The following is a 13,086-nucleotide window of genomic DNA, read 5'->3' on the forward strand; positions in this document are numbered from 1 at the left end:
TGGATAGGGGGACGAATGGAAGATTGAATTTGTTACACAGACAGGTCGTTATGAATATCTTGTCATTACCGGTGGACCGGTGAATGCCCCCACCATAATCCAGGGATTTATGCGATTGAGGTGTTTCAGGAGTATGTTTCGCGCTTTGTGCTCATCAATATTGATGAGATCCTGGTTTACTCCCAGAACAAGGCCAAATATCTTCAGCGTCTCTCTGAGATCCTTCAAAGTTTTCAGAGGCATAATCATCTGAAAGCCGAGAAGTGCACATTCCAACAGACTTCAATCCAGTTTCTGGCCCATCACATTACCATTCAAGGTATCAAGATAGACAAGGGGAAAATGAAGTTGTATTGTTTTAGGGTGCCCCTGGCTCGTTTCGCATAATCCCTCCATTTGCTGGTCACTTCAGTGACGTCTTCTGCCCAAAATGAGCCTTTAAACTTCTGCCTCACAGGCCAAGGGACCGCAGTATTGACCTCCTTCCTGATGAATCAGTGCCCAGAGGTAAAATCTAATCTCTCACCATCCCCGAACAGAAGGCCATGGAGGTGTATGTTAAAGGAGCTCTGGATCAAGACTACATTCATTCATACACTTCCCCTCAAGCTTTCACTTTCTTCTTTGTAGCGAATTAGGACTGAGGCTTGCGGCTGTGCATTGATTACAGAGGTCTCAACAACACCAGTCAAGAACGTAAGTCGTACAGAGAATTACAGTCGTAAGAACCTGGCCCATATCTACAACTGTAAAAGAGGTCTAACGATTCCTTAACTTTTGCAAACTTGCAAAGATTCTACAGTTCTTAGGCAAGCCTAAGTCTCTGTCCTAGACATGTGAAACCTCCAGAGCCATAGACACTCTCCAAACAGCCTTCACTTCAGCTGCCCTTCTTGTCCACTTTGATCTACAAAAGACCCTTTATTTTTTAGAGAGATTCTACATCCGAAGTATAGCTGTTCTTTCTCAGCAGCAGGGAAACTTTCCATGAATCCATTCATGTGTCCACAAACTTCTTCAGGGAAGCAAAATCATGACATTGAAAAATGTGAGTTACTAGCGATCAAGCTGACCCTGTCATGTTTATTTATTTAGTATTTTGTAGTTTTTTAAAAGAAATGTAGTAAAATCTTTAAAAAAAATTTTTACTGAATGTAGTTTATTAAACGTACATGCTAGATTTTACATAATTGTATCTTTATTAGACTAAAAGCATAATCGCTATCCTTATTAATGTCATTTTTGACAAAATAGTTTGACAAATTCTTATGTTAAGAACATAAATTCCAGATCATGCAGATGTGTTTGCAATTTATTCTGAAGGCCAACTTCATCCAGCTCAAATGTAATGCTCTAAACATGTTAAACATACTAGACAGTAATACAATATTATATATTAAACTCCCAAGCATCTGAATTAAAGCAGTGTTTCTCAACCACGTTCCTGGAGGACCACCTGCTCTGCACATTTTCCATGTCTACTTAGCCAAACACACCTGATTCAGGTCATCAGCTCATTAGCAGAGACTAAAAGACCTACAATGGATGTGACAGACAAAAGGAGACATGGAAAAACATGCAGTGTTGGTGGTCCTCCAGGATTGTGGGTGAGAAACACTAAATTAAAGTAAGTCAAAAAAACACACACACACACACACACACACACACACACACACACACACACATATATAAAATTAATTGATGTAACTGCATTTCTCTCTATACAGGAAGAAGAAGGCTTTTGTATGCTGGGAAAGACTAAACGGCACAAGTGATGTCAGAGTTAATAGAGCGACTACTCCCACATATCCCATACATAGTGTATACACGCTGATATATGTGCACAAGCCTCTCATTGTAGAAAGTGCAGGTCTCAGAACAGTCATGATGGCGTCTGTAATTTGTGACAGTGTTTTGGTGACCGGATCAAACAGGGGAATTGGACTTGAGCTGGTTCGCCAGCTTGTTGGTTCACTCAAATCTCCAAGTCACATCTTTGCTGGCTGTAGAGACCCAGGTGGACCAAGAGCTCAGGTAAGAGGATGTTAAGTTAGTTTTTAGGCTTGAGTTTGTTATTGTTCATTCATAAACATTTATTCTGTATTAATGTGTTGTTTCTAATATAACCAGATTTTAATGGATATTTCATCTAAAAAAAAAAACATTTCCTCACACTGAGTAGTCAACCTTCCATCTGTTGAACACAAAAAATAATTATTGGGAAGAATGTTGGGAAAAAAGCAGAGATTAACATCCAAAGTAAGAACAAAAAAGTGTGAGGAAATAATGAGGAACTGTGTAATTGTTAAGGTTATTTGACACTTAAGCTAACTTTATAATAAAATAAACCATTGTTAGTTGATGTAGAAGCTACTGAGCAGCACGTTCCATTGATTGTCTTGCAGGAACTCCACGTTCTCGCTCAGAAGCACCAGGGTGTGATCACTGTTGTGCAACTTGGTAAAATATTCACAACAAAAGAGTAAACTGTGCTGTTTTAATTTTAAGGTTGCTTTATGATTCTGCCATTATTCATTTATGCTGTTCTCCATGTCTCTAAAGATACAGATAGTCCGGATAGCATTGAAGAGGCTTCAAAATTGGTGGAATCCAAGCTGATTGGCAAAGGCTTAAATCTGATCATCAACAATGCTGGTGTGAACATGTCAGGATCGCTAGCAGAAATAGGAAAAAAGGAGATGGTGGATTCGTACATGACTAATGTTGTAGGACCCATGCTCATTGCAAAGGTGGGTGTCATCATGGTTTTACTTAAAATAGATGCATTATTCACCCTGAAATGGACATTTACTCACCATTTACTCAAGTGGTTTCAAACATTTATAGGTGTCTTATATCTGTTGAACACAAAACAAAATATCTTGAAAAATCTTTGGATCTATTATCCATTGACATTATTGCTGCACGATATTGGAAAAAAATGAAATTGCATTATTTTGTTTTGCTGCGATATAAATTGTGATATAAATACAATTTCACCAGATTGCTTGAACTTTATTTGTAAAAAAAAAAAAAAAAAAAGAATCATTAATTTAGATTGGTTGGGTTCATTTTGTAAGGTGTGAATCATGTATAAGAATCTAATTGCAAGAATAATTACAATAGAACAAAGGAAAAAAAAGTCAAATAAACAGTTCTTTATGGTTTTCCAGAGTTTTTCAGATACAGAAATGTAATAATGTACTGTAAAATAACACTGCATAGTCTTCAGTGTATTAATAAATTGACTGTAATCCCAATTTAACATCGCATATCCTGCAATATGACTATTTGGACACACACATTCGATAACAATGCTGAAACGATATAATGTGCAGCCCTAATTTACATTCATGGTTGGAAGAAAAAATACCATGTCAACATTCTTTAAAATATCTTTTGTATTCACCAGACATAATAAATTCAAACATGTTTGAATAATATAGTGAAGGGTTGGTAAATGATGACAGTGAGTTTATGGTCAAAGTAAGAAAAAATATCATATTTTCCCTTTCAATAGTTTATTTTTCGTGCTCCGCTGATTATTATTATTATTTTTTGTATCATGAAAGTGCTGATGAGAAAGAGAAGGTCTGTGGGTGATTCTACTTACAATGTGAAAATCTTTAAAAACAAGGCTCCAGTAGCACTGGAGTTTTAGACTTGACAATAACATCGTTGACATTTTCCTCCATTTTGTGCTTTAGAAATATCACAGACACCACATGGCATGTAGTTGACAATTAATGAATAGTATTGGTGTATCTGAAACATTTTGTACAAACTAATGAAAAAAAAGTAATGACAACGCCTTAACGCCACAGAGTTTCTTGCCAGAATAAGTGACATCACTTTTAAGTCATATGATTTTTCTATCATAGCTTTACAGAACGTTATGCCTTTCGTAAATGATGTTACAGAGTTGACCAGAATGTAGAGACAGACACAAGATATATTTTATGTAACCGCTATTAAAAATAGAGTGTGAGAGAGTGAAAACGGCGACGCAGTGGCGCAGTAGGTAGTGCTGTCGCCTCAGAACAAGAAGGTTGCTGGTTCGAGCATCAGCTGGGTCAGTTGGCGTTTCTGTGTGGAGTTTGTATATTCTCCTCGCATTCGCGTTTCCTCCGGGTCCAAAGACATGCAGTACAGGTGAATTGGGTAGGCTAAATTTTCCATGGTGTGTGAGTATGAAGGAGTGTGTATGGATGTTTCCCAGAGATGGGTTGCAGCTGGAAGGGCATCCGCTGCAATACCTTTATATTAATTGTGTTATTATTTCAAACTGTTTCATTAATCTTGGACTTGCTAAACACACAATTCTAGAATCTGGAATAACATTTGTCTTGATTTCTCACAGCATCTGTGCTTTTTCTGTGTGAGATGGCATAAACAATTGCACTAATAATCTCTCTGAATCTCATGAAATGTCAGGATTTTTGTTAAACAATACATCACTAGAAATTTGCAGAACATATCTGATTCAGTGATACCTTGCATATTTTTTAAAGCTTCATGCAGGCCAGTATTCAAAGCCATCCCAGCAGGCACAGCACATCAACATGACATCAGATTGACTTTGTATTTTGTTTGGAAATGAAAAGTAGGATGACGTCAGAACAAAACGTCGGGCCAACATCAACGTCCAACCTAAAATCAACCAAATATCAACGTCTAATGATGTTATAACTTGACGTTGTGTGGACGTTACCACTATGACATCTATCAGATGTTGGATTTTGTTTGTCATACTTAATGAATAAAAGTCAGTATTTGACATCAATATGACGTTGGTTTAGGATGTTGGCTCGACGTTGGATTTTGGTCACTTTCCAACACAACAAAAAATCTACCAAATATTAAGGTCATTTAAAGCTGTTATTGGATGTCAAAATAACAATGTCCTTAGACACTGGCTAGATATTAAATTTTGGTCAACTGACTTCTTCACCAGGACTTAAATCTAACCTAATATTAACATCCTATGTCATTGTGTGCCTACTGGGATTACACTAATTAGCACGGATACATGCATATATGAAATAAAAAGGAAACATGAATATGTGCCAATGAAACAACACAAGGGTGTGTAAATAATAATGGGAGAACGAGCCCATAAACACTAAACAAGATATTTTGAAGAAAGCTAAAAAGCTGTAATTGGCTTCCGAAATAGGAAAAACGGTCCCACTTTATATTAAGTGTCCTTAACTACTATGTACTTACATCAAAAAATAAATACAATGTACTTACTGTTCGTAAAGTATTTATGAACACTTGTGGTGCTCTTGAGTTGGGATAAGGGTTGGGTTAGGGACAGGTTTGGTGGTATGGGTATTTTAAGGGTGGGTTAAAGTGTAGGGAATGGTCAGCAGTGTATTTACAAATGTAATTACAGAAGTTAATTACAGATGTAATTACATACAGATATTTAATCAAGCATAAATACATAATAAATACATCTATTTACACATTAAGTACATTGTAACAAACTATTAATTTTTGTGTAAGTACATATTAGTTAAGGCCACTTAATATAAAGTGGGACCGGAAAAACAAATACATTATGTCAGTGCTTACTGGTTTCCATCTTTCTTCAAAATATAACCTTTTATGTTCAACAGAAGAAAGAAAATCATAAAGGTTTGGAACTGGTGAAGGGCGAGTAAGTGATGACAAAATGTCCATTTTTGGGTGGATTATCCCTTTAATTTATGCTTTTCTGACAGCGTTAAATAATTGCATGTTATCAGTAAATTAAAATACCAGTAAACTGACTACCAAACCAGCAAGCCAGTAAAGCATTGCATGAATTGTTCAAAATTCTTAATGAGTATAAATATTTTGCAGTGAAATATTTGCTAAACGTATATGTGTATTTTTTAACACAATGTCTTTACTTCATTTACAGAATTTCCACCCCCTCTTGTGTAAAGCTGCAGCTCAGTTTCCTCAGTCAAGCATGTCTTGCAGTAGATCGGCTATTGTCAATGTCTCCACACTGCTGTCATCCATCACAAGATGCCCCGAGAATTTCTACAAGTCTCCAATGTACCCCAATCGCATCAGCAAGGTACCACTTTATGAATATTAAAAGAACAACAATTCATATTTTATTTAAGCAGAAATCACGATTCAAACAAACTCATCATGACTGTTTCTTCAGGCTGCACTGAACATGTTAACTCGCTGCTTGGCGGAGGATTTCAGAAAAGATGGCATTCTTGTTATCTCTCTCCATCCAGGATGGGTCCAGACAGAAACAGGAGGCCCACAGGTAATACAAAGTGCTTTTCACAAATGTGTTGTTGTTATTCATTGATTTACTTACTCTGACATCCTCACATTTGTCTTTTTTTTTTGGGTGGTCCCCTCAGGCTCCCCTGACGACAGCTGAGAGCGTCAGCGGCATGATAAAAGTAATCTCAAGCCTCACTGAGAAAGACAGCGGGACTCTTTTAGATTGGGAAGGCAAAAACATCCCCTGGTGATTGTGCAACGCATCTTGTATGTGTGTTTGACATGTACTTCCACATCTTTGTGTGTCTGTGGTTTGAACGAAAAAACCCAGCATAAACTATACATAGCTATAGCATAAAACATGACACCGATTAGCATTTTACAAAGTATGTAATGCAGTTTCAAAATGTGGATTTAAAAAGGAAGATGTGTCATATAAAACCTTTATGAAAACAGGTTTCCTTTTCCTTGATTTTTTTTCTCCTGACAAATATTTGTATTACAGACTTTCAAAAGTCAGTATCAGCGATTTGAATAAGATTAGCAGTAAGACAATGGGGAATGGGTAAGTAAAGAGAGGAGGATGAGGAGATGTGCCAAACACAACATGCACTTTTTCAACTCAGATCACCAGCTAGAACAATAAAATGCTGAACATTAACACGAAGTTATGACTGGGGAAACTGTAGGAGTCATTCAATGTCATTACCGCTTTGATAAATATTGAATATTAGTGAATAACGTCATCGATCATCTAATAATTGCATGGACATTATGCGCCCTCTAGTGTTGTTAAACTATAACCAGTTTAAAGCAGTGGTTTACAACCTATGATTTCAAAACTGTGTTAATGTGAAAATGGTAGAAAATCAGGGACTAAGCTAAAGGAAAAGTAATTCATCTTTATCTTTTAGTATTTTAGCTTTTTAGCATTCATGTAAGGCTATGCTAATTTAACAGTTAAAATAATATAGAGAGTTATATGGGCCCTCCTGGAAGTTTAATGTAACGTGTAGGCTGTTTCAATACTGAAATATGGAGACTGAAAAGTTAAAGGTAGATGTGATTGGGTTGGTCCAACACTTCATCATGGATGTAGTTGTTTTTACTCATATTTTGACTTAATTCTTAGCCATCTTAAGAAAGGATTTTTTTTTTTTACATGACAGAGAAACAAAGACAAATGTTTACTGGTAAAAACAGTAACTCTTTCTATTGAACTTTTCTGTTTAGAAAAAAAAGTCTACATAAGGAATATTAGATATATTTATTAGCAGTCTTTAGCAGCAATTTTTTTTCTCACAATTGAATATAAATATTAGTCTATACCTAAATTATAGCATGCCTATTGTAGTAAAATTACTATACATAAAATTTTATCATATTAAAGTATATCGCATATAGTAAAATTACTAAATGTAATGTACTATAATATTAAAATATATTACAGTATAGTCTATGCTATGCCTTTATTTATTTACATTCAAGTTAAAAGTTGTCTGAATTTCCATTTGGATCTAGTTATGAGCAGGAAGGGGCGGTATTTATGATACATGTATTTCAAAGATGTATTTTAAATACAAAATAGTATTTTGTCATTTGTGTTTGATATGAAAATGGCTTAATATTTTGTATCAAAATACTTAAGTGACTTGTATTTTTGTGTTTTTTAAATACTGTAAAATATATTGTAAGAAGTCTACATTGGCGTTTTCTGCCAAGTTATTTGCCAAGAATTGAGACAAGACTGGAAAATTAAAGAATACTGAAGAAGTTGATCTATGCTTGGAGAATGGATGGAAATTATGCATCACATATAAAGACAGTAACAGGCAGATAGGGGTAGATTCGGGAGCAAGTCAAAATAAGACAGGAAAATACTTTATTGGCTTTTCAAATGGCAGTAGTTGATCTGCAGGTGCTCTTTCTAGTTAATTACAAACTTTGACATAGTTAATCAGTATGAGACTAAAATACTGAATAATACTCTGGTCAACCGACTAGTCAAAAACTCCCAGCTCAGCTTTTATTGCAGCAAAAACAGAGAACTTATTTATTTATTTATTATTATTATTATTTATTTATTTTTTTTTATCTTCACATTAGAATTATAGGGTTTTGTGTGATGTTTTTGTCAAAATTAAGTTGTTTACATATTCTTATTAAATGACAACTTATATATAAGGCTAAATAATGCTGCACCACACAAAATTGAGCAGAAACCCTAAACTGAAAAGGGGTGTGTAAATGTGATGATTTAGAAGCGTTTTTGCATTGAAAAAAAAGTAATAAAAGAGATGAAATGTTAAAGTTTACATTGTTGAGAAATTTTGATAAAGTAATTAAGAAAAGTAATATATTAAATGTAAAATATTTTTATTATTGCATATATAGTCAGTGAAACATTTTTCAGTGTTTATTAAACTCATTTGCTCATTTTGTGTGCTTTTTTAAGTCTTTAAATTTGCCATGAAGGGCAAATACTTCAATTAATTCATGGGGCATATAATTAAATTAATATAATTCAATAATTTATGTAAAATATATATTTCACATTGTTTACTTAATTAAAGCTGCACTGAACAAAATATTTAGCACAGCCTTGTATTCTAATTTGAACAAGAAAAAAACATCCTAAAACATTATTTAAGTGAGATACAAAGCAAAAATTTCACTTTCTCAAACATCAACAAATTGTTACAACACCAAATAATTAAAATTTTTTTAAACTAAAGTACTAAGCAGACAGATTGTATTTCTTGAAAAATAATGCTTTAATTAATGATCTGCCAGATAGAACCTTATAATTCCAAGCGGAAAATGGTTATGTTGTCAATATGATGACAATATGCATTTACAAACTTTTATTTTGGATGTAATGACATTGTATTTACATTATCACAATTACATTGCAATTACATCAGAGATGTAATATGTGATTACAAACTTTTATCCTGGATGTAATTGCTGTGTCGTTACATTTTAATTACATTGTAGTTGCATCCAAGATAATATTTTTGAGTGTACTTTTTTGTTTATTGCATGTACAGTATTTGATTATCTATAATTGTAAACATAAATATACTCAGTACACATGCAATTACAAACTCAAGATACGTCCAAGATAACATTTATAAACGTAAATGTTTCTTAGTTTATTTCATGTACTGTAATTTGATTATAATTACAAACTTTTATTTTGGATGTAATTACATTGCCAGTGTAACTATATTGTTATAACAGTGTAATCCCATTGTTGTAACATTGTAATTACATTGTAATAACATCCAAGATCATGTTATAAACATGTTTCTTTGTATATTTTAAGTACAGTATTTGTGTATTTATGTTATATATGTAAAAATGTAATTACAAACTTTTGTGTGCAATTACTGTGTTGTGAAATTGTAAATACATTGTATTTATATCCAAGATAATATTTATAAATGTAAATGAGTTTTTGTATGTTGCATGTACAGTATTTGGTTATTTATAGTTGTATAAATAAATTTACACAGTACGCATGTATTAACAAACTTAATTACTATGTCATTACATTGTAACTACATCTAAGATAATATTTATAAACAAGTTATAATTTATTTGTGTTTCATGTATTTCACTTCAAATATCTGCAGTACATGATTACAAACTTTTATTTTGATGTAATTACACTGTCATGTAATGACAGTGTAAGTACAGTGTTAAAACATAGTAACTACATTGTTAAAACATTGTAGTTGCATCTAATATTTATGTTTTTGTAGTTTGTATTTATAGTTATGTTTAAATATTCACAGTACACATGTAATATAAACTTTACTTGGAGTTATTAACATGTACGTACGTGTGTGCAGTTACTTTGTCATTACATTTTAACTACATTGCTATTACATTGTAATAACATCAAACAATGTTTGTGTATTTATATGTTAATACACAGAGTACATATATAATTACAAATTTTTATTTTGCATGTAATGACTTTGTATATACATTGTTATAACATTATAATTACATTAAAGATGTAATATGCAATTACAAACTTTTATCTTGTGTGCAATTACTGTGTCGTTACATTGTAATTACACTGTAGTTACATGCAAGATATTATTTATAAACATAAATGTTTCTTTGTATATTGCATATACCGTATTTGTGTATAAGTAATTTTATGCAGTACGCATGTAATTAAAAACTTTTATTTTGAATGTAATTACATTGTCATTACATTACATTTACAATGTAATAACATTGTAGTTACATTGTTATAAAATTGTAATTACATCTATGTTTGTATCAAAAATGTGTTTTGTATATTGCATGTACAGTATTTGGTTATTTATAGTTGCATAGAAAAATTATACACAGTACGCATGTATCAACAAACTTAATTACTATCTTGTTACATTGTAATTATGTCTAAGATAATATTTATAAACATAAATGTTCCTTTGTACATTTCATGTACCATATTTGTGTATTTATATGCAAATATCCGCAGTGCATATGCAATTACAAACTTTTATTTAGGATGTAATGACATTGTCATTATATTATAATTACCAGCTAATAACATTGTAAATATAACATTGTTTTACAATTACATTATAACATTGCAATAACGTTAAAGTACATTGCTATAACATTGTAATTACATCTACGACAGTATTGTAAATGTGTTTTTGTATATTTCATGAACAGTAGTTGTGTTATAGTTATTTGGATATATGGTATATTATATACATTACACATATAATATGTAATTGCAATCTTTAATCCTGGATGTAATTACTATGCCAGTACATTTTAATTATATTGTGATTGTACTTACATTCAAGATGAACAAACGCGTTTGTATATTTCATATACAGTTTATATTTATAGTTATGTACTTAAATATGCACAGTACACATGTAATATGTAGTTACAAACTTTAACCTCGATTTATAAACCTGTTTGTACGTGAGTGCAATTACTTTGTCGTTACATTGTAATACATTGCTATTACATTGTAATAACATCCAAGATAATATTTATGTTTTAATATGTAAATATACGCAGTACATATGTAATTGCAAACTTTTATCTTGTGTGCAATTATTGTGTCGTTACATTGTCATTACATTGTAGTAAAGCAATATTTACAAACATGAATGTTTCTTTGTATATTCATGTACATTATTTGTGTATTTATAAGTAATTATAGACAGTACAAATGTAATTACAAACTTATTTTTGGATGTAATTACATTGTCATTACATTGTCATTACAATATAAAAACTATGTAATAGCATTGTAGTTACATTGTTGTAGCATTGTGCTTACATCTGTGATCATATTGTGAATGTGTTTTGTATATTGCATGTACAGTATTTGGTTATTTATAGTTGTTTACAAAAATAAACACAGTACACATGTATTAACAAACTTAAATACTATGACGTTACATTGTAATTACGTCTAAGATCATTTTTATGAACATAAATGTTCCTTTGTACATTTCATGTACCGTATTTGTGTATTTATATGCAAATATCCGCAGAACATAAGCAATTAATTAATTAAACTCTTACAAGCTAGCTGTTATTAAGCCTATTATTAAGAAACCGCAACTGGACCCCAACAACTTAGCTAACTATAGGCCTATTTTAAATCTTCCATTTATGTCTAAAATACTAGAAAAAGTTGTTTCTACCCAATTATGCTCCTTTCTGCAGACGAACAATATTTTTGAAGTGTTTCAGTCAGGTTTCAGGGCTCATCACAGTACAGAAACTGCATTAGTGAAAATAACCAATGATTTACTCTTAGCTGCTGACCGAGGGTGCGTCTCGCTATTAGTTTTACTCGATCTTAGTGCGGCATTTGACACCATTGACCACAATATCCTCATAAATCGCTTAAAGTCTACAGGTGTCCAGGGACAGGCTCTACAATGGTTAAGTCATACTTAACTGACAGTTACCAGTTTGTGAATATTAATGGACAGCCTTCACAAGTCAGCCCAGTAAAGTATGGGGTGCCTCAGGGATCAGTTTTAGGTCCTTTACTGTTTACAATTTACATGCTGCCACTGGGAGACATTATTAGAAGACATGGGATCAGCTTTCACTGCTATGCAGATGATACTCAATTATATATTTCAACTAAACCTGACGAGACGTCTGAACTGTCTAAACTAACTGAGTGTATCAAAGACATTAAAAACTGGATGACCAACAATTTTCTTCTCTTAAACTCCGACAAAACAGAATTATTACTTATTGGGCCTAAATCTCGTACACAGCAGATCCCGCAACTCAATCTACAATTAGAGGGATACAAAGTTAGCTTTAGCTCTACTATAAAAGATCATAGGTGTCATATTAGACAGCAATCTAACTTTTAAAAACCATATATCCCATGTCACAAAAACTGCCTTCTTTCATCTGAGAAATATCGCTAAATTACGAAATATGCTATCCATCGCAGATGCAGAAAAGCTAGTCCATGCTTTTATGACTTCGAGACTGGATTACTGTAATGCTCTATTTGCTGGCTGCCCAGCATCCTCTATTAACAAACTTCAATTAGTACAAAATGCAGCAGCCAGAGTTCTGACCAGGTCTAGAAAACATGATCATATCACCCCAATTTTATCCTCCTTACACTGGCTGCCTGTTAAGTTTCGTATTGAATTTAAAATATTGCTTCTCACCTATAAAGCTCTAAATAATCTAGCTCCTGTTTATCTAACCAACCTTCTGTCTCGCTACAATCCAACTCGCTCTTTAAGATCTCAAAATTCAGGGCTTCTGGTAGTACCTAGAATAGCAAAATCGAGTAAAGGAGGTCGAGCCTTC

General features: G+C 32.9%; 1 protein-coding gene across 1 annotated transcript; it reads left to right on the forward strand.

The window, feature by feature from the left end:
* Nucleotides 1-1,854: 1,854 nt before the first annotated feature.
* Nucleotides 1,855-6,697, forward strand: si:ch73-186j5.2. The gene is given in 6 exon segments (NM_001423246.1): nucleotides 1,855-2,034; nucleotides 2,406-2,460; nucleotides 2,563-2,750; nucleotides 5,912-6,073; nucleotides 6,167-6,277; nucleotides 6,378-6,697. Coding segments are annotated over 6 exon segments (780 nt in total). The 5' UTR covers nucleotides 1,855-1,884; the 3' UTR covers nucleotides 6,492-6,697.
* Nucleotides 6,698-13,086: the final 6,389 nt, after the last annotated feature.

This window comes from Danio rerio, chromosome 18, assembly GCF_052040795.2.
Source record: "Danio rerio strain M-AB ecotype USA chromosome 18, GRCz13ab, whole genome shotgun sequence".
NCBI classification, from domain to species: domain Eukaryota; kingdom Metazoa; phylum Chordata; class Actinopteri; order Cypriniformes; family Danionidae; genus Danio; species Danio rerio.